Here is an 18045-nt window from a genome sequence, read left to right as displayed (position 1 = left end):
GACTGTGGGACTCCGCTTGGTATCCCTCCGCCGGGGTCACCCCCTCCCCTCTGTGGTAGCAGGAACTAATTCCCCTTCGGGTCACCGAAGACCTGGACGTGGAAATTTCACGGACCAGGGTTCCTTGTGACCCTTGGAAGAAGAAACGATCTCTCCGAGTTAGAAACACCCCTGCCAGCTCAAAAGCGTGATTCGTTTAAACTAGGGCTTTGGCCTCCTGACCCCAATCAAGCCCCGCCCCTTCCTGGTTGTCTTAGCGACGGCGGTGGCGTCCCAAGATGGCGTCGTGGTTGCCGGAGACACTGTTCGAAATTGTAGGACAAGGCCCGGCGCCGAGCAAAGACTATTATCAATTATTGGTCACCCGCTCTGAGGCAAGTGCGAGCCGCGGTTTACTCTCTCTCCTAATCCCCTAAACGGCCGGGCTGGGGCCTGGAAGGTGGGCCGCGCCAGGCCGAGAGCGACCGTGGCCCGCCGGAAGCGCCCTGTCCCACCTCGGAGTCAGAGATTTCCCTCGTCACCTCGGCCCGGCGGCCCTCGTGTCCCTTCTCTCCCCCAGCCCGGCTCGTCCCGGGCGAGCCTTTTCTGCCTCCCCACAATGCCGCCCGCTCCCTTCCCGCCTCTCTGGCTTCCTACCCGCAGCGTTCCCTCCGCGCGCAGAGAAAAACAGGCGTCTCCAGCTTGCGTGCCGCCTCACCTCAGCGTGGGAAGAAGGGAAAGAAAGACTCAGCCAAGTGTCCCGAGGAGGAGCCGGCAGGGGAGGGGAGAGAGGGACGGTCTCTTTCGCAGGGTAGGACTTAACTGTGGGGAATTTGACGAAATCTCACGGTGGCCTTTACGAGTACCACGGCCACGTCGAGACTTGCTCATTCCTAGCAGGAATGGGCGATTGGGAGTCCTCCCCTTACCTTTTGGAGCCCCTTCTATCCCATTGAAAGTGTGCGGGGGGCGGGGGGTGGTTCAAAAATGTTTCGGCTGCTCCGCGCGTCAGCCCCACCCATAATGACATCTGCTTCACAACAATAAGACCGAGGATTATGTTCTCGCTGGAGTAGAGTAACTATTGGCCTGTTTTTATGACTGCTTTAGTTATTAAAGGTGGGCTTTTGGGTGATTTGTTATGTTCATGAAATGATCGACTTGAGCTGGTTTCTGATTCCTGGACTGTCTCTGAGCTCTTCATGCACTTTAAATAGATAATAATCCCTAAAAAATTTAGAGATACACACACACACACACACACGCACGTTTGGGTGTGGATATTGATTATACCTTAAGTTTTCCTAGAAGCCTCCCAAAAGAGTAATTTTTCTTATATGTTTTAAAATAGAGGTAATAATATTCACGTATTTTTAAATGATTTAGAAATATTACAAGCATAATATCAGTCAATTTTTTTTTAATTTTTACATTTTTTTCAAATAATTTTTACACACTTATTTCGCGATTTCTTAAATGTTGAAATGTACCCTATTCTGAATATTTTTAGAAGGATCATTGACTTTTCCATTGGCTTTGAAGAGATATGATCCTAATAATTCACTTTCTGGGATAAGTGATCAAAAACGTAATAGTATCTTCTAATCCTACGTGATTTTTATTTTCATTTATTGAAAGAAAATTAGAATGTTCTAATTTTCACTTTAGAGTCATTTCCATACCCTTTAAAATTTTTGGTTTTTGAGTATTTCTTTTTTTTCTTGAGCGTTTGGTATCACAAGTGTGCTGCACACTCTGATGTTGTAAGCCTCCACAAGTTGAGGCTGTTTACCTTTTAATTTTAGTAAATTCATATTGAGAGAGCTATTGGCATTCATTTTACTCCAGAATGCTTCTACTGTTGGTATTCTTCAGATTTTGTTCTTTAACTTGAGCACAATTCTTCCTCTACTCTGTTTTATGAAAGCTTCCCTCTTGCTCCCTCAATTTTTCTTTCTTTCTTTCTTTTTTTTTTTATTTAATACAGGGTCTTGCTAAGTTGCACAGGCTGGCCTGGAACTGTTGCCATCCTGCCTCAACCTTCTTGAGTCACTGGGATTATAGGCATGTGTCACCTCCCCTGGCTTCTTTATATTCTTAAATTAAAAAAAAAAAAAAAAAAATTAACAGATCAAAAACTCTTCTTTATTTCAGGTCCTCTTCTGTCAATGACTTATGTATAAAATGCTTTTGAAAATCTGATCTATAGCTGGGCATGGTGGCAAATGCCTATAATCCCAGCAACCCAGTTGCTGAGGTAGGAGGCTGATGTAGGAGGATGGTGAGTTCAAAGCCAGCCTCAGCAACTTTACGAGGCCCTAAGCAATTTAGCAAGACCCTGTCTCTAAATAAAATATTTAAAAAGGGCTGAGGATGTGGCTCCTTAGTTAAGCACCCCTGGATTCAATCCCTGATTCCCACCCCTCCCCCTGCCAAAATAAAATCTAATCTGTTATCTTTTGGGGGGGGGGATTGAACTCAGGGGCACTTGACCACTGAGCCACATCCCCAGCCCTATTTTGTATTTTATTTAGAGACAGAGTCTCACTTGCTTGGTGCCTTTCTGTTGCTGAGGCTGGCTTTGAACTCTCCATCCTCCTCCTCCAGCTGCTGGATTACAGGGGTGTGCCACTGTGCCCAGCTCTGGTCCAGTATCTTCCAAGCATAGTGAATAACCTCCCACAGTTCTACCAATGAGAGTTAATCTCAAATCTGGTTAATTCACCCTCATTTTAAAGTAGAATTTGTTTTAAAAAAAAAAAATAGCAAGCCAAAAATATACTTTTCACTCAACTATCTTGAGAGTATGCTATTTTCAAACCACAAGATGATTTTTTCCAAGTCTGAGTACAGGAAACTCAACATTCAGTAAAGAGATGGTCTGACATAAATAAGTACTGAACAACTGGAATTAAATGATCTTATAAAATGGACTTCCTTAAATTGTTGCTTGAATATTTCTCTCCCTTCTCTTCTGACTGTTCCACAAACTGTTTATTATCCAGTATAAGCTCTAAATTTAAATGGATCTTGCCTTAATGGAGATTTCTTTCTGTTTTTTTTTTTTTTTTTTCTTTCTTTTTTGGTCTGTTGTTCACTGCATTTGTTATGTTGTTGTTGGCTTTGAATCCAAATAACTGCACATTTGACATGAATCTGAGGGCAAATATCCCATCCATGTCATATGTATTTGAGGACAGATATCTCATTTGTGTCATTTATGTATATAACATTAGCATAGTCCAGAGCATAAATGTTACATGTAAATATTTTCTTTGTCTTCTTGCTTGTACAAGTAAAAGTAAAACATATAGTTTTGTGCTTTCTATTAACAATTTGATGCCATGTTGGTTTTTGTGGGCATTTTTTGCTTTGTCAGAAAATTGACTTTAATTATATAGCTTGAGACCAAGAAGTTTAATTCTCAGATATGATTTTTACAACAATGATCTCAAATCTTAAAAAAAAAAAAAAAAAAAAGAAAAAAAAAAACAGCTGGGTTGCTGTGGTTGCCTGTAATCCCAGCAATTTGGAGGCTGAAACAGGAGGATAGGAGGATTGCAAGTTGAAAACCAGTCTTAGCAATTTAGTAAGGCCCTAAGTGAGACCCTGTCTCAAAATTTTAAAAAAGGGTGGTAAAGTGCACCTGGGTTCAATTTCCAGTACCTAGTACCAATTTAAAAAAAACAAAACCAAAAAAAAAAAAAAAACAGTGCACTGCTTTCTAAGTCAAATATTTAGCCCGACCCAGTGGCACATAACTGTAATCCCAGTAGTTTGGGAGGCTGAGGCAAAAGGATTGCAAGTTCAAAACCAGCCTTAGCAATTTAGCAAAGCCCTAAACAACTTAGTAAGACCTTGTCTCAAAAGAAAAAGTAAAAAGTTCTTGGGATGTAGCTTAGTGGTTAAGCACCCCTGGGTTTAATCACTGGTACTAAAAGAAAAGAAAATTACCCACTTATTCTAGTTTTTATAGTATGAGTATGTGTTCTTGTATTGAATTTTGATTCTTTAAAAAGTATATTAAGGCAAGAAAGAATCTTGAATGTTATTTAGGCCAGAAATATTTTACACATAGCTTCTAAGAAAGTCTTATATTTCTATTCCTGAATGAGGATTTGTTTTTCCTTAATTTTAAGCAACAATTTGGCATTTGCTATAGGGACACAAAGTATAGGATATTTCTGGCTTCAAAGAATGCATTATCCATTCAACAAATATGTACCAAACATCTTTTGGTACATAATTTATATGCCAAATACTATTCTAGAAGCTAGGGAAATATCAATGAACAAAACCAAGTTTCTTCCTCTCATGAAATATATAATCTGGTAGGGATAATACAGTATTTGATTTATATAAACAATTATATGGTTTAATGTGTGGGGGTTGGGGGTGGGGGGTGTTTAACACTAAGGAAGTTCATTAGTAATTGCCCAGTTAATAAATGGTACAGTTTTTTGTTTTGGTTTGGTTTTTGTGGTACTCAGAATTGAACTCAGGGGTACTCGACCACTGAACCACATCCCCAGCCCTATTTTGTATTTTATTTAGAGACAGGGTCTCAGTTGCTTAGCGGCTTGCTTTTGCTAATACTGGCTTTGAACTCAAGATTCTCCTGTCTCAGCCTCAGAAACCACTGGGATTATAGGGGTGCACAACCACGCCCAGTTCCAATAAATAGCACAGATACTTTAAAATCTGTTATCCAAGATGGCATGGTAGTGCACACGTGTAATCCCAGGTATCTAAAGACTAAGGCAAGAGGATTACAAGTTCAAGTCAAGCCTGGGCAATTTAGCAAGACCCTGTCACAATAAAAAAGGGTTGGGGATTCCACTCAGTGGTAGAGCATCCCTGGGTTCAATACCCAGCACTAAATATATAAATAAGTAAGGACATAAATGTGTGTGTGTGTGTGTGTGTGTGTATACACACATACATACATATATACATATTCCATAGGAAACAAAAAAAATCACTTTATAACAGAAAGGTATTGTTATCAGTGTTCTTGTAATTTCATCTTCTGTTCTAGGATGTAGGTCAATGGGAAAGCACTTACCTAGCATTAAGGGAGACCCTGGATTTGATCCCCAGTACCCCAAAAGAAAGAAAGTATGTCTTTTTTGTCCTCTCCAAGTGGAAGTATGACTTAAGGTGGCCAAAACTTTGGTTTCATATGGGAAAAACATTAGAAACTGTAACCATATGCTAAGGAAATGAGAATTGGCAGGTATGGCCTTTTGCAGCCAGTAACGTAGTGGCCCTCCCAAGGACACCAACATGTAATATACACTCCAACCGATGAAAGAAGGAAGAATTGGATAATAAATTAGTCTTGTTTCATCTGTTTTACTAAATTCTACTCAAAACTCCGAAAACATGCCAGGCATAGTGATGCACACCTGTAATCCCAGCGGCTCTGGAGGCTGAGGCAGGAGGATTGCAAGTTCAAAGCCAGCCTCAGCAATTCAGGGGAGGCCTTGTCTCAAAATAAAAAAGGACTGAGGATGTGACTCAGTGGTTAGGCACCCTTATTCAATCCCTTATACCATTGAACAACAACAAAAAAAAAACTTCAAAAATATATCTGAAGCTAATGTCAATTTGGGAGGGAAAAAAAGGAATCAAGCCCACCACCACCACCAAAAAAATACAGATGATTTTCTTTTTCCTTTTGGTACTGGGGGGGGGTGAAGCCCCAGGCCTCACACATGCTAGGCAACTACTGCATCATCAGTCTCAGTGCAACTGGTTTTGAAGTGTAAACTAAAAACACCCAAGGTCACATGCCAGTCTGTGGCAGGAAACCATCCTTTCAGTGAATTAAAGCTAGGCTTGCTGAGGGCTGCTTGAGAGACAACAAAGAACTGTGCTAGTGCCATTTCAAACTACAGACGACTGTGGAAATTTAAAATTTAAATGCAGTCTAATAAAAATGTTAATGCATGCGCCCTTAGACCCAGCAAATCCAGTTCTAGGGTTTTATGTCCAAAAGTGCTTTCACATACACAAGGATATGTGAGTGAACAAGAATACCCACCAAAGAAAATTAATTGTAAAAACATTTTTCCATTAGTGGAAATGTGGTTAAACTGTGATTCATTCATACCATAGGATACTATGCAATCTTTTAAAACAATGTGGTAGATTTCTGTGTACTCAGTTGACCAAATAAAATCTTTAGCATTGAAAGGCAAATTGCTGTTAGACATAATATGGTCCCATTTAAGAAAAGAAATTATTTTAAATAAATGTTATTGAAGTTTCATATAAAATGTTAGAGGGGAAAACAAGTGATTCACTCTTAGGGACAGAGTGCTTTCACTTTCTGCGTTCATATCTCTCAAAGAGCTGTATTTTCCACAGTGGGCATTTATTTTTATAACCAGAGAAAAGTAATAAAGATTTTAAATACACTGGGTGAGACAGTGCACACCTATAATCCCAGCAACTGGGGAGGCTGAAGCAGGAGGATCACAAATTTGAGGCCAACTCAGACAACCTAGTGAGACTGTTTTAAAATTAAAAAATAAAAAGGGCTGTGGGTTTAAATCAGTGATAGAGCACCCTAGGTTAAATCCCCAGTACCAAAAAAAAAAAAAAAAATTAATGACTGTTTAAATTGCCCTGTTCTTCACCTCAGCTTTCCTTTTTTACCATTGCTACCTCTGCTACCTCTTAAATATTGGGCAGCATTGATAGGTACATCCCCAAAACTGCTGTTTGGTGGGCAGAGAATAATTCTAATACTAGAAATTGAGAGACTTATTAACAAATAAATTAATGATTCTCACAAATTTTTTTTTTAATATTTATTTTTTAGTTTTCGGCGGACACAACATCTTTGTTTTTATGTGGTGCTGAGGATCGAACCCAGGCCGCACGCATGCCAGGCAAGTGCGCTACCGCTTGAGCCACATCCCCAACCATTTATTTCTTATTTTAATGCAGGATCTTGTTGAGGCTGGCCTCAAACTTGCAATCCTCCTGCTTTAACCTTCCTAGTCACTGGGATTATAGGTATGCATCTACCAGACCTGACCCCCATTTATTTATTTATTTTAAAGGCTCACCTCTTTTTTTTTTTTTTTTTTTTATATTTTTAGTTGTAGATGGACACAATACCTTTATTTTATTTATTTTTATGTGATGCTGAGGATCGAATCCAGTGCCTCCCACGTGCTAGGCAAACACTCTACCATTGAGCCACAAACCCAGACCCTAGCCCCCTTTTAGTTGTATTAAATTTTTCTTTCTCTTCTTTTTTTATTTCTTCCTACGGTGCTGGGGCTTGACCCCAAGGGTGCTCTGCCACTGAGCTATATCCCCAGCCCTTTTTATTTTTTATTTTGAGTCAGGATCTTGCTAAATTGCAGAGACTGTCCTCAATCTTGTGATCACCTGCCTCAGCCTATCAAATTGCTGCGATTATAGGGCATGCACCACTGGACCGAATATAGGTTATTACTTTTGAGAAAATGAAGGATTGCTTTTTTTTTTTTTTTTTTTTTTTTTTTTTTGGTACCGGGGTGCTTAACCACTGAGCAACATCCCCAGACCTTTTTATCTTTTATTTAGAGATAGGGTCTCACTAAGTTACTTAAGGCTGGCTGGGCGAAGTGGTGCACACCTGGAATACCAGTGGCTCAGGAGACTGAGACAGGAGGATCATGAGTTCAAAGCCAGCCTCAGCAAAAGCAAGCCCCTAAGCAACTCAGTGAGACCCTGTCTCTAAATAAAATACAAGAGGGCTGGAGATGTGGCTCAGTGGTCAAATGCCCCTGAGTTCAATCCCAAGTACCAAAAAAGAAAAAAGTTGCTTAGGTCCTTACTAAATTGCTGAGACTGTTCTTGAACTTGGGATCCTCCTGCCTTCCAAGCTGCTGGGGTTATACCACCCATGTGCCTAGCTGAAGGATTGCTCTCAAGCAACTTGAAACCATATTAAATAAATACTAGATTGCACACACTGGGAGCTTGATGGGGTGCAATCAACCTGATATCAATATTTTCCTCGGGGACTCTGGAATCCCAAAATCATACTCTGCTGCAGCCACCACCACTCCATTCACACTCACAAAAAGGTCCCTAAGAAAGAGTTGAAGCAGAGGGATGGAGAAGGTATACATGCCTTCTTTGTTTCTTCCTGTTTTTCCTTTGTCCCTAAGGGAACCACGCTCACTGATGGAAGTCTACAGATTTTCAAGTCAGGCTGTCCACTCTGCTCACTGGCCACCAGCTACAGCGCAAATATTTCCACATAAAAAGAACTACTGCTCCTTTTAATGTCCAAAAGTCAGGGTGATACTTGTACTCACTTATTCAACCCCATTTTATATGCCTTGACTTACCCTCCTCTTTTCAGCTGTCTTTTTGTCTGTCTCCTCTCGTGGTCCCTCCTCCTCTCTGCCCTTCTTCACTGCATCTGAGGACCTTCGCCCACTGTGGTCCAGCCCTCATCAAGGTGTGTTTTGATTTTACCTACTCCTGCCACTCACATCTTCACCTGCGCTTCCTGACAGCAAGACTGCGGTGAACATGCCCTTCCCTGCCCTACAGGTTAGGCCAGGTGTGGGTAATAATAAACTGCATTCTTCTTCTTCTATTCCTCATGTCTGACACATTTTAGAAAAATTATTCCCAACCTTGTTACACTCTAGGACGCACCTAATTAGAGTTGTGAAATCACTTCTAATCAGAAACTTTAAATCCCTTCTAAATGGCATTTGTCACTTTGAGAAGGAGAAGAAAGACATAACATAAGTAAAGCGATTAATCTCTTAAAAAAAAAAATTATTCAGTACTAGGCTGTATCATAACCCAGTCACCAAGTGGATCCTGAGTCTTCATTTCAAAATTACATGACACCTGGGCAGAGCTTGGTATCTCTCTTTCCAGGTAAATCATTCAGCACCTATGAGCACCTGCCCAATCTGGGTAGTCAATTTGGTCTCACCCTTCGTTGACACAGATTTGCTTCATAATTATGTAGGGCAGTAGAGCACTTAATTGGGAGTCACTGAGTCACGGATCCTTTCATTCCTTTTGTTAGTCTGCAAGCTCTTGACCTGGGGCTAGGCACTTAATTGTCTGGTCTGCAGTTGCCTCATCAACATAATAAGATTACTAGTCTAGGAGATCACTAAGGTTTATTCCATCTCTAAAATGCTATTTCACATGAAAAGTAGTGTTTGATATTAAAAAAAAAAAAAGCACTGGATTTTTTTTTCTTTAGAAAAATTGAGTTTGCATCAAAGACTCTATAGCTCTGTGACTTCTTATAAATCTTTACTTGCCTGACCATCTGTTTCTTCATCCATGTAATTAACAATTCAGCCCCGGGCTACTTCACAGATAGGGCAAGAAGCAAAAATTTATATAAATCACTCCAGTGTCTCATAGAGAATGTTCATGATCAAGGAAGATTGGAAAATCCTAAATGAAACAAAATTATATTTTCTTCTTTTCTCTTAAATTTCTCTAAGTCTTAAAATCTTACTACATATTATGAATTCTCTTCTCCTTAAGAGGAGAATGCAGTAGGAAACTTTTACTAAGACATGTGACAGCAAAATGCTCTTTGCCCTCAAGATCCAAGAACCAAGACTCTGGAACAGTCCTCAGAAAACACCCAACAGTATCCCTAGAGCAGTAAAACCAAAGAGATGTTCGCCTAATACCAGCACCAAAGCAGTCAAACTTCATCTTTCCCATGAGAAGTTCATAGGAACCCTTTAATCATCTCACATTACTTTATTTAGTCTGGGGATGCGGGTGTGCTGGGGCTCCAACCCAGGGCTTCACATGTGCCAAGCAAGCACTCTACCACTGAGCTACGCCCCCAGTCCTACTTATTTATCAGCTTTCTTTTCCACAAAAATACCTCTTGTTGCTATACCGTTACATACACCTAATCCCAGGTACTCTGTAATTCCAGGCTTTTGGGAGACTGAGGCAAGAGGATCCCAAATTCAAGGCTAGCCTGGGGAATTTAGCAGTCCTACCTCTAAAATAAAGAGCTGGGGTATACCTAGTGAGTGACAGAGCATCTGCCTAGGATGCACAAGACCCTAGGATATGCAATCCCTAGCACCCCCCAGAAAACCAAAATATGTAGGTTGTTTTGATTGGAATTACTATGAATGTATAGATCAATTTGTGGTGAATTGACATCTTGCAACATTAACTTTCCAATCTAAAAATATAATAAAACCCTCCTTTTCAAAGGTTTCAGGTTTGTTTGTTTGTTTTGTGGTACCAGGATTGAACCCATATGTGTGCAAGCCACCAGTTCTACTTTAGGTTTTCTTGTTTTACCTTTTGTTTTGTTTTATTTTTTGAAGTACTAGGGTACAGCCCAGAGCCTTTCCATGCTAAGAAAGTGCTGAACCACTGAGCAACACCTCCAACCCTTTTTTTCTTTTTCTTAAAGAAATGGTCTCACTAAATTGCCGATGCTAGCTTCAAACTTGGCAATTCTCCCTCCTTATCCTCTCAAGTGACTGGGATTATATAGATACATACATACATACACACACACACACACACATATATGTGTGTGTGTGTGTGTGTGTGTATATATATATATTTACACCCTCTTTTTTTAAAAAAAGGGGGGAGGCAGGGGCGCTGGGGGTGGAACCCAGGGCTCCATGAATACTAGGCAAGTGTTCTACCCCTACCCTAAGCTATACACCAAGCCCTTAGATATTCTTTAATTTGGCCACTATCACGTATAATATAGCAAGTACATACTTGTATTTACATTTTTAGACTTTTAGCTTAGGTGTTTGTGGGGGGGGTTCTATTATAAATGATATTACCTCCTCTGTTCGTGGCTGGCAATAAATACCCAATTGATTTTTTTTTTTAAACTAGGGATTGAACCCAGTGCTACTCTACTCCTGTACTATATCCTCAACCATTTTTATTTTTTATTTTGACACAAGATCTTGCTAAGTTGCCCAAGCTGGCCTTGAACTTCTATCCTCCTGCCTCTACTTCTGAGTAGCTAGAATTAGAGTTGTACACCACTACACAATGTGGCAAAACACATTTGAATTTTTTGGCAAGTTTCCTTTTATCTAATGATCTTGCTATATTACCTTTTGGGTTTTTGGAGTTTTCCATGATATATTTATGTCATCTCCGAATAATGACTTATTTTTTTTTCTAATCCTCATGTCTTCTTTATCCTTGCCTTATCGTGTTGGCTGAGATTTCCATGAAAATTTCAAAAAGAAATTCATCCCTTTATTTCTTAGTCATGGACTTATGAAGAAAGTTTTTAATATTTTTCCCTAAAATTAAACCCTACACTATAGTTTTTTTAAAAATCAGATTATGGCTGGGTTCAGTGGTGCATACCCAAAATCCCAGCAACTCAGGAGACAAAGGCAGGAGGATTGCAAGTTTGAACTTGCTAAGCAACTTAGCAAGACCCTGTCACTAAATAAAAAATAAAAGAGGGCTGGGGATGTGGCTAAGTGGCACACCCCTGTAATCCCAGCATCTTGGGAGGCTGAGACAGGAGGATCACAAGGCCAGCCTGGGCCACTTAGACCCTGTCTTAAAATACATTTTTTTTAAAAGGACATAGTTCAGTGGCAGAGTGCTTGCCTAGCATGTGAAAGGCTCTAGTGCCATCTCCATTACTGAAAGAAAAAAATAAATAAAATAATTAAGACTTGATAAGGTGAGTCAAGAGTTTGCAAATTATTCTTTGGTTTTGAAAATAAATATGTTTCTGAGGCTGGGGCTGGAACCCAGGACTTGTACATGCTAGACAAGCATTCTACCATTGAGCTATATTCCCAGCCCATTAATTGAGCATTTTATTCAAATCTCCTCTTTGGAAATTTAAAATTTAAAAAGTGTAACACAAAAGAAATATCTATATTCTCAAATGTGTTATATACCAAGTTTTAATACCTTGTGCTTCCAAAATCAAGATAAACATGTTTTGGTGCAGAAAACAAAGGAAAGTATTCATCATCATTATGAATACAAAGAATTTCTTACAAGTATTTCATTATTCAGAAACAGGTGAATATAATCCCAGCAACTCAGGAGGCTGAGGCAAGAGGATCCCAAGTTCAAGGCCATCCTCAGCAATTTAGCAAGGCCCTGTCCCAAAATGAAAAATAAGAAGGACTGGGGTTGCAACTCAGTGGTAGTGTACTCCTGAGCTCAATCCCTAGTACCAAAACAACAATAACAACAAAAACACAGTGTTTCATTGTTTGGGAAGCTGAGCTGTATCTGACCAACCCTCTCTGGATTCCTGCTGGTACAAATCAGGTGTAATTGGAGAAGAATGCACACCTGAAGATCATGGCAGGTTCAGATACTCCAGCTTGGCACCAACTTGTGGAACACTAAGAGTTCACAAAAACACAGTGACCACTCTGAGTTGATAATATCAAGCTAGGAAGGCTATTACACATAGTAAGGAATTTTCAATGATTTTGGTATAAATTTTATATTTGTGATAGAGAAGAAAATTTGGTGGACATGGCTAATGATTCAAATTATTCAACTCTTGACACAAAAGTCTTATCATTCTACATTTATGGATCTTTTGGACTTTAGAATTGAAAAGTATCCTAAAATCAGCAACATTTTAAAAGATTGATTTCAACTCATAACTCATTTAACTGATTTTTTTTTTCTTTTTGGTGGTGCTGGGAATTGAACCCAGGACCTAGTGCATGCTAAGTACATACTCTACCACTGAGCTACATTCCCACCTTGATTCAACTAAAGTCTGAATGTCTGCTATGTACTACCAGATATTATGCCAAGCACTGAGGATATGATTAGGAGCAAAAGTCCATTCTCTGTGCCCTCTTGGTACTTGTCCAATGGAGGAGATGGAAACTTATCAGGTAAACATAAACCAGACTAAGATGTCTACCATGGTAAATGCTATCAAGATACCCAGCCAGGCACACCTGTAATCCCAGCAATTCAGGAGATTTATGCAGGAAAATGGCAAGTTTGAGGCCAGCCTCAGCAACCTAGTGAGTCCCTAAGCAATTTAGCAAAACCTTGTTTCTGGGGCTGGGGATGTGGCTCAAGCGGTAGCGCGCTCACCTGGCATGCGTGCCGCCCAGGTTCGATCCTCAGCACCACATACAGACAAAGATGTTGTGTCTGCCGATAACTAAAAAAATGAATATTAAAAATTCTAAAAAAAAAAAAAAAGAAGAAGAAGAAAGAAAGCACATCTCTACGGTTATGTTGCACACCTATAATCCCAGCAGCTGGGGAGTTTGAGGCAGGAGGCCACAGCAATGTATTCAAACCCTTAGCAACTCAGTGAGATTCTGTCTCTAAATAAAACTAAAAAGAAAAAAAAAAAAAAAAAAAGGCAGGGGTGGGGGTGGGAGGGAGCTGGGAATGTGATTCAGTGGTAGAGTGCCTCTGGGTACAATGCTCAGTACCAAAAAAGTAAAAGAAGATATCCCAGAGGGCTGGAGCCTACAGCGGGAGGCCCTGGGTTCAATCCAGGCAGTGGGAATGTCCAGGCTGTTAGGGCAGGATGTGGCCTTGCTCAGGTGCATTGGGGAAGGTTGTCCAGAGGGAGTGAAGCTTGACCTTAGTCCTGGAAGACTGTGTGAGAGGAAAGATAGTCAGCCCAGCTAGAGCACGGCTGTGCAGGCTTCTTAGAACATCATCAGGAGCACTATTCTGAAACTGAGAAACAGACCTTTGGCTTTTGAGCAGCAGAGGTAGTACATTCTTATATCTCTAAAATCAAAGTTTGGCTTTCTTTGCTTTTTTTCTGGGTATATGTAAAATAATAATGCACCTTGAGGAGGATGGCAATTTAGAATGGATGACATGATGGTCAGGTTTGCATTTTTATAAGATCACATTGGATGTAATTCGGGAAACATTCGTGATTATGTGCATGGATTAGGATTTTCTTTATAATAAAATGGAGACATAGACTACCAATGCTGAGGATTCTAATATTAATTTTCACCTATATTTCACTGCCTGATTTCAGAGCTTCCGTTTTATCCACAGTCTCTTTGTTCTTACAAATTTCATAATAATTAAACACTATTAATCTGTTTTGTTTTGTTTTGGAAATGGGGTCTCACTCCGTTGCCCAGGGCAGTCTCCAAACTTGGGCTCAAGTGATCCTCTTGCCCCAGACTCCTGAGTAGCTGGAACAACAGGCCTGGGCCACCACATCTGGCTCCACTCATTTGAATTTGTTAAAGTCTTCATAAAATACCCTTTTACTCAATAAATAAGCATAAATTGAGATAAACATAGTTATTGATAAAATCTATACAAAACATCCCTTAATAAAGGGCTCTGTTTAGAGAATCTAAGAAAAATGCTAGTCTAGTTCATAGGGATTCTCCCAGGATTTTTGCACAGAATAAAATGATGGCAGTCACAGAAGAGAGCTGGGACCCTGCTCAAGGCAAGAGAGGGAGGGAGCAAGGAGGCTGCTGAGAGAAGGAAGCAGGGAAAAGGGCCTTGTTTTCTTAAAAAAAAAAAAAAAAAAAAATGTTCTTGCTGTGTGGGGACTGAACCCAGGGCCCTGTGCATGCTAAACAAGTGCTCTATACTGAGCTACACCCCAGCCCTGGACTTATTTTTTATCCACCAAAATAGGGGAAAAATTCTACCTAAACCAGGCAAGGTGGAGCACACCCGTAGTCCCAGTTACTCTGGAGCCAAGGCAGGAAGGCCACAAGTTCCAGCCCTGCCCAGGCAATTTAGTTAGACTGTATCTCAAAAATAAAAATTAAAACTTAGGGCTGGGGTGCTGGGGGTTGTGGCTTAGTGGCAGAACTCTCACCAAACACTTGTGAGGCACTGGGTTTGATCCTCAGCACCTCATAAAATAAACAAAATATTGTATCCATCTACAACTGGAAAAAAAAACAAAAAACACCTTAGGGCTGGGGCTCTAGCTTGGCGGTAGAACATCTGCATTTGGGAGCAGTTCTGCTGTAGCGGTGAGGTGTTTATCTGATTTGTGGGAAAAGAGACTCTATGGCCAACATAGGTCCCTGTTAAGGATAGAACTACATCCTCCCCAAAAAAGATGTGTTGAAGTCCTAATCCCCAGTTCCTCACATTGTGACCTTATTTAGAAACAGGGTCATTGCAGCTAGGCATGGTGTCACATGTCTATAACCTCAATTATTCAGGAGGGAGGCTGAGTCAGGAGGATTCCAAGTTCAAGAGCAACCTCTCAGTAAGACCCTGCCCCAAAATTAAAAATAGAAAAGAGGGCTGGAATTTGGCTCAGTAGTGAAATGTCCCTGGGTTCAATCCCCAGTACTACAGAGGGAAGAAGGGAGGGAAGAAAGGAGGTACAATTCATTAAGTTGAGGTCACATTGGAGTAGGGTGGGCCCCTACTCCATATGATATGACTGGTACCCTTAAAAGAAGAAGGCAGGGACTGGGGATGTGGGTCAAGCGGTAGCGCGCTCACCTGGCATGCGTGCGGCCCGGGTTTGATCCTCAGCACCACATACAAACAAAGATGTTGTGTCGGCCGAAAACTAAAAAATAAATATTAAAAAAAAAAAAAAAAGAAGAAGAAGGCATCTGCCTGGTGTCGTAAAACATGTCTATAATCCCAGGGACTCAACTCAGGAGACTGAGGCAGGAGGATCACAAGTTTGAGGCCAGCCTCAGCAACTTAATGGGACACTGACTAAATATAAATAAGTAAATAAATAAAACTGGGGATGTAGCCCAGTGGCAGAGTATCCCTGGGTTCATTCCCCAAAAAGTAGCTTGTGAAGACAAACTTACGAGGCAAGAAATAGGAATAATGTAGCAAGGAATGCCAAACATGGTCAGTAAATTCCCAGAAGCTGAGAAGAGACCAGGAAGGACGCCCCTACAAGTTTCAGAAGAATCATGGCTCTGTCAGCAGTGTGATTTGGGACTTCAGTCCTCTAGGACTGGAAGATGATAAATCTCTGTTGTTTTAAACTACCCTGTTGGGGCTGGGGATGTGGCTCAAGCAGTAGCACGCTGGCCTGGCATGCGTGCAGCCCAGGCTCGATCCTCAGCACCACGTACAAACAAAGATGTTGTGTCCACTGAAAACTAAAAAATAAATATTAAAAAATTCTCTCTCTCTCTCTCTCTCCCCCTCTCTTTAAAAAAAGAAGAAAAAAAATTAAAAAATAAACTACCCTGTTTATGGTTCTTTGTTAGGACAGCCCTAAAAAATTAATACAGTAGGGACTGGGCATGGTGGCACACTCCTGTAATCCCAGCGGCTCAGGAGGCTGAAGCAGGAGGATCATAAATTCAAAGCCAGCCTCAGCAATGGTGAGGCACAAAGCAACTCAGCGAGACCCTGTGCCTAAATAAAAATACAAAATAGGGCTGAGGATGTGGCTTGAATACCCTGAGTTCAATCCCCAGTACCCCCCAAAAAGAAAAATCAATACAGTAGGTAAAGATATTTGGGACCCACCTACCTGATTTACCCAAATAGTAGGAAAATAGTTGCCTATGTTGGGCATTTCATACTTGTCCAAGCCTCCATTGGAGATGAGTCACCATCTATGTGGTACCATCCCCTGGCCCACATCTTGCTATAGTACTCTGGGCCAAGAAGGGACAGCTGATTATTTCAGTGACTCCACTGAAAGCACTTGTACACCTACCTATGGAAAGGTGAACTTCTCTCTTCTAACTAGGACTAAGAGACTCAAATGGATATAGTTGCAGGATTAGCCTCAGGGACTGAAGTAGAAAGTACCCCGAGGCTTCAGTGGCCATTCTGGAGTTTATGCAAGCTTACAAAGTCTGTGCAAGACAGGAGCAGGGAAACACACCCGGAGAAGAGACATGACTGCGGGGAGGGAACCCGCAGCCGGAACTGGATGTCCTCTTTCTACAGCCATTCTCACTTTTTAGTAGAGAACCCTAATAGAGTTGGGCTTAATGCCTCCCAGCGGAAGATGGCAGGCCCTAAACTCCTGGCAATAAGTACTCAGACTTAAACATTCCCTTAAAAGGAAACTGAGGGCTGGGGGTGGAGCTCAGTGGTAGTGTACTTAGTTGTGCCACACCATGGGGACAATCTTCAGCACCAAAAAGCCAAGTGGATCGTGGACGGGTCTCTTCAACTAGCTGCTTAGAACCAAAATCAGGAGCCTGATTGCTAATGTCTTAATCACAGCTAGTCCAGAAGCAGAGGCAGAATGATCACAAGTCTTGACCACCAGACTGAGTCTCTCTTCTTGTGGTAATTTTCCTACTTTAGTGAAATCCTGAGCAACTTAAGTGAGACCCTGTCTCAAAATCAAAATAAAAAGTGATGGGGGTATAGCTCAGTGGTACTGGTTCATCCCCCAGTACCACATAAAAAACAAAACAAAACAGGAGCAGTGGGCCATTCCAGTAATTCCAGCAACTGAAGAGGCTGAGGCAGAAGGATTATAAATTGAAGGCCAGCCTTAGCAACTTAGTGAGGCCCTAAGCACCTTAGCAAGACCCTGTCTAAAAATAAAAAATTAAGAGAGCTGGGATGTGTCTAAGTGGTTAAGCTTCCCTGGGTTCAATCCTCAGTACCAAAAATGAAAAGGAAATCTCTGATAACACCACCTCGAGCCCCACCAGAGCGCTCTAGAGCACTTGGGGTGGTAGCACTCCATGTGCCCCTAGTACCTCCTCTGTCCTTTCTCCCTCTTTGTCCCCTATTCTTCCTGATACCTTTTTGCTTCTTTTTCTTTTTGTTTTGCTTCCCCCTGCACAACTATGTTGGTTAGGACCTTTGGGTTCGCAGTAGTGGGTCTTTTCCATGAGAAATGCATGGGACACCAGGGTAAGGACGGCACCCAGCCCATTATTTTTAAGTTATAAATGTACATTTTGACAAAAGCAAAGACTCAGTTTGGAATTGTTACCCTGCCCCTCAAAGTGAGATTCCTTTCCACTCTGGGTCCCTCCTACTCCTGGCTCCAGAATCTGACTCCACCCTCCTGCTGACCTTTGCCCTCTTGCTCCTCTCAGGCCCTGTGGCAAATCAGATCCTCCTGCCTTCCTGCTGCCTGTGTTC

General features: G+C 41.2%; 2 protein-coding genes and 1 non-coding gene across 3 annotated transcripts in view; 1 reads left to right on the top strand and 2 right to left on the bottom strand.

Moving 5' to 3' along the window:
- Positions 1 to 137, bottom strand: part of Trip12 (thyroid hormone receptor interactor 12) — a 147956-nt gene extending 147819 nt beyond the window's left edge. Inside the window, exon 1 of the mRNA XM_076866231.2 lies at positions 116 to 137. The gene's annotated coding sequence lies outside the window, so the exon portion shown is untranslated. The remainder of the gene's footprint in view (positions 1 to 115) is intronic.
- Positions 138 to 278: 141 nt separating this feature from the next.
- The window catches only part of Fbxo36 (F-box protein 36), an 82255-nt gene continuing 64488 nt past the window's right edge, over positions 279 to 18045 (top strand). Inside the window, exon 1 of the mRNA XM_076866421.1 lies at positions 279 to 374. Within this exon, the coding sequence (XP_076722536.1) occupies positions 279 to 374 (96 nt within the window). The remainder of the gene's footprint in view (positions 375 to 18045) is intronic.
- Trnaa-agc (transfer RNA alanine (anticodon AGC)) lies at positions 12661 to 12735 on the bottom strand. Its single transcript has one exon. It is a non-coding gene; the product is annotated as a tRNA-Ala (tRNA).

This window comes from Callospermophilus lateralis, chromosome 9 (genome assembly GCF_048772815.1).
Source record: "Callospermophilus lateralis isolate mCalLat2 chromosome 9, mCalLat2.hap1, whole genome shotgun sequence".
NCBI lineage: Eukaryota > Metazoa > Chordata > Mammalia > Rodentia > Sciuridae > Callospermophilus > Callospermophilus lateralis.
Note: the sequence above shows the minus strand (reverse complement) of the source record. Positions and strands in the feature narration are given on the sequence as shown.